This window comes from Nicotiana tabacum, chromosome 16 (assembly GCF_000715075.1).
Source record: "Nicotiana tabacum cultivar K326 chromosome 16, ASM71507v2, whole genome shotgun sequence".
Taxonomy (NCBI): domain Eukaryota; kingdom Viridiplantae; phylum Streptophyta; class Magnoliopsida; order Solanales; family Solanaceae; genus Nicotiana; species Nicotiana tabacum.
This window is the reverse complement of record NC_134095.1, coordinates 68,400,989-68,405,594: the sequence shown is the minus strand read 5'-3', so window position 1 is coordinate 68,405,594 and position 4,606 is coordinate 68,400,989. Positions and strand designations below refer to the sequence as shown.

At 39.1% G+C, this 4,606-nt stretch overlaps 1 protein-coding gene across 1 annotated transcript; it reads left to right on the top strand.

Annotated features, from left to right (window-relative positions):
- The first annotated feature begins 3,903 nt into the window (after nucleotides 1–3,903).
- Nucleotides 3,904–4,392, top strand: LOC107781992 (secreted RxLR effector protein 78-like). Its single transcript, XM_016602822.1, has one exon. The coding sequence runs from the start codon at nucleotides 3,904–3,906 to the stop codon at nucleotides 4,390–4,392; it is 489 nt and encodes a 162-aa protein (XP_016458308.1).
- Nucleotides 4,393–4,606: the final 214 nt, after the last annotated feature.

Genomic DNA, 4,606 nt, shown 5'->3' with positions numbered 1-4,606 from the left:
CTCAATAGCCTTTCTATCAGCATCGTTGTACTCTTTTCTTGTTTTTGGGACTATAACTGTTCCCTCACCAATAGTTTTCATGGGAACAAAAGGTCCATCATAGATTACATCCCATAGCTCTGAGTCCTCAGCTATAATGAAGTCATGCATTCTTGTTTTTCACCAACCATAGTATTGGCCGTTGAATCTTGGTGGTCTGTACGTTGATTGTCCTTCCTCGAAGTTTGGTGGAGCAGCATGTAGATCCTTTCTAGGTGTTAACCTTTTAGAAAAAGCCTACTATGAAACCAATTGATAGAAACTAAGCGTCCACCAAACTGTATAGAGAACTAGTTTCTCTATCAGTTCCCACAGTAAGCAACAGACTATAAAACCAAACAGTATAGGGAACTAGGTTCTCTATCTGTTCCCACAGTAAATCAGCAGTAAATAAAAATGCGCGATATTTAAGTGAAAAACTCCTTGCTCAATGGATTAAAAACCATGACCTACCCTAGTAGGATTTCAACTCCACTAAACCGAGCAAACTTTAGATTACAACTTATGCAACCTAGGAATTAACCTCATAACCCCTCACTAACTTGTAATACTCTATTATAAGCCACTTTGTAATAACTCTATTACAAAGACTTTGGTATCCCTCACTAAATTGTAACACACCTATTACAAGCCACTTTGTAATACCTATATTACAAAGACTTCCAACTCGACTAACTCTAGCTAAGATACAAATACAATGGTTTATGATTTACAAAGGTTTCCTACACAATGCTTCTAACTAAGCTAAGAAGAAATTACAAGTAAAGAACAAAATAACAAAGACTCAACAAACCTATGGACTTAAGATATCTTCAATATTTCGATCTGGTCCTTGAGGTTGCAGTAGCTTTATTCTTGAGAGATGTGTTGGTTAGCACTTAAGAGAATATTTTCTTTTGATTTTCAAGTGTTAGAGAGATGAAATCCCTTGCCTCACATTGATAAAATGCCCTTTTGTTTGGCCTTAACAAGCTACAATTGTGATGTTGTACTGCTGTTAGACGGTACCGTGCAACAACTTTTACAATTGTAGAGTTAAATGTACAACGACCAGGAAAATTGATCCCTAGCTGTCCCCTCTATTATTTTCTTATCTGATTTCATTGAGAATTGAACCAGACATCTGACTAGTTACTCTAAATGCAAGGGAACTAATTGTATCAGATTCTTTATCTTGTTCTCTCATGAAGTTTGTCAAATCATCAAAACAAAAGACGTATAACTTATCAATTTTCCCTTTTTTGATGATCACAAACTTAGAATTGATATTCCCCCTGAGAACCAGATCTCCACATTGTTCCCCTACGAATCAGCCATATTTTCCATGAGAACCAAACAAAAGGAACTGATCACAACTGTTTCCTCAAGATTGTTTGGCAAATCATCAAAACACAAAATAACATGATTTATCACTAACCATAGCAAATTTATCAAAATCCGACACCAAATCGTCACCCAAACTCCCCAATTCAACTCTCCAAATCCCTAGCGTCAAACCCCCAATTTACACCTTAAATACACACCAACTAGGCGGGGAAATCAATGGGGAAACAAGATTAATGATCAAAAATGATCACAAGGGATTTCCCTCAAGAATACCCTCGAAAATCCTCTCAAGAATTGCAAAAAGCCCAGCTCAAAATGTTAAAATGCAGCCAAAGTGTTGAACACTTGTATAAAAACATTATGCGCAACACTTCCACTTTTGCAGAAACTTAACCACTTCTGCTGCCTCGCAGGAGCGACTCAATTCCCGCTTCCGCGCTTCCTCTGTACCTGCGGCCAAATCTTTCGCTCATGCAGACTCGCTTCTGCGAGCCTTGACGTCGCTTCTACGGACCAAGCTCCCAACCTCAGCTCCACTTCTGTGGTCCCCCTATCACATCTGCAGTCACGCAGGTGCGGGAAACCTTTCACACCTATGACCATCTGCTCAACCCTTCCAACCCTCGCATATGTGCTTCTCTCTCCACACATGCGATCAAATCTCTGCAGGTGCGGTTACACCAGCAAAGTTCCAACTTCAACAGTCTTTCAACTTCAGACCTTGATCCGAAAACCATCTGAAATCACCCCGAGGCCCCCAGAACCTCAACCAAACATACCAATAAGTCCCGAAACAACATAGGAACTTAGTCGAGCCTTCAAATCACATCAAACAATACCAAAAACACGAATCGCACCCCAATTCAAGCCTATTGAAACTAAGAAATTTCGACTTTTACAAATGGCACCGAAACCTATTAAATCATATCCGATTGACCCCATGCACAAAAGTCACAAATGACATCACAGACCTATTCCAACTTTCGGAACTCCAATCTGACCCTGATATCAAAAAGCTCTTCCGGTCAAACTTTCCAAAAATCCAACTTTTGCCATTTCGAGCCTAGTTCAACTACAGACCTCCAAATCATAATCAGGACACGCTCCTAAGTCCAAAATCACCCAACAGAGCTAACAGAACCATCAGAACTCCATTCTAGAGTCGTTTACACATATGTCAACATCCGGTCAACCTTCTCAACTTAAGCTTCCAACTTTGAGACTAAGTGTTTCAATTCATTCTAAAATTCCTACGAACCTGAACCGACTAACCCGACAAGTCATATAACAACTGCAAAGCATAAAATGAGCAGTAAATGGGGGAACGGGACTACAACTCTCAAAATGACCTGTCAAATCGTTATATGGTATTTAATATATTTTTTATGTTGTCTTCAACTAAGATCTATCGACAGGGTAATATTATGTACCAAATGATATGTAATAATATAATATTTATAATTAAAAGTTCTACCAAATACTGTTCTGTAACAAATTACATTTTATATAAATACTTTGTTGAACAACACAAATACATTATGACTATTATGTAGATTTTGATGAATAATTTAATGGACAGGTCGAGTGCAGATAACACAAAGTCATGCTAGTCTAGAAGAGTTTGATGCACAATTGACAAGCACAAAATCATGACAATTGAATAGAGTTGGGAATAATTTAACAAATAGGTAAAATGCAGATAACAAAGTCATGTCAATCTGGTAGAGTTTAGTAAACAATTGAAAAAGCACAAAAACTTTCCAATCGGGTAGATTGTAATGAACAACTTTACAGAAGGTAGAGTAAATATAGCATAAACTCTACCAATCCGGTAGAGAATCTCTAACGAGCAATATTTATGTGTGCCAGTCCGGGGCTATTTCTTAAATACCTCAAATTATGGATACATTATGGATAGATTCGGCTAAGATCAGCCCCTTACAGTGTCATTCCTGCTAATCACCTACAATAACAATATACATAAATTTATACAAATTGTAGACACGAATATAAATGCAGGTATAGAGAGATTATTTTTAATTTTATTACTTTTCTAAGATTAGCGAAAGGAAGGCTCGGGACTTGGACCAAGTACGGTGCATCGGAGATGAAGATGGTAAGGTTCTAGTAGGAGAGGTGTGTATTAAGCGTAAATGACAAGAGTACTTCCATAGGCCCTTGAACGAGGAAAAGGATAAGAACATTGTGCTAGGTGAGTTGGAGAATTCAGGGAGTCAGAGGGATTTTGGGTTTTGTAGGCGTATTAGGAGCATAGAGGTGGAGGGTGCAATGCAGAAGATGAGCAGGGGTAAGGCTACTGGGCCAGATGAGATCCTAGTGGAATTTTGGAAGGTAGTGGGTCGGGCAGGCTTGGAGTGTCTTACTAGTTTGTTTAATGTCATTTTCAGGACGAAGAAGATGCCCAAAGATTGGTGGAAGAGTTTGATGATTCCGTTGTATATAAACAAAGGTGATATACAGGAATGTAACAACTATAGGGGTATCAAGCTGCTGAGTCATATTATGAAAATATGAGAGATGGTGGTGGAGATGAGGGTGCAACATAGTGTTACTATTTTTGAGAACCAATTTGAATTTATGCCGGGACGGTCTATGATAGAATCCATTCACCTAGTGAGGAGATTGGTGGAGCAGTATAGGGAGTGGAAGAAGAAGTTACATTTGATATTCATCGACCTAGAGAAGGCCTATGATAAAGTCCCGCGAGAGGTTCTATGGAGATATATGGAGGCTAGTGGTGTCCTGGTAGCGTACATTAGGGCAATTAAGAATATGTACGAGGGAGCAAAGAATCAGGTGAGGGCTGCGAGAGGAGACTTGGATTATTTCCCAGTAGAGATGGGGTTACATCAGGGATCGACTCGTAGCCCATTTTTGTTTGCATTAGGGTTAGATGTTCTGATGCGTAACATACAAGGAAAGGTGCCATGGTATATGCTATTTTTTAAAGACATAGTCTTGATTGATGAGACACGAGGCAGAGTTAATGCTAAGTTGGAAGTTTAGAGACAAGCGCTAGAGTTTAAAGGTTTCAAGTTGAGTATGTTAAAAGCTGGGTACTTGGAGTGCAAGTTCAGTGAGGGATGCATGAAGAAGAAGTGGAAGTGAGGATTGGTACTCAGGTCATCCCTAAAATAGATAGTTTCAAGTATCTTGGGTCTATTATTCAAGGCAACAAGGAGATTGACGGGGATGTTTCTCATCGTATTAGAGCAGGGTG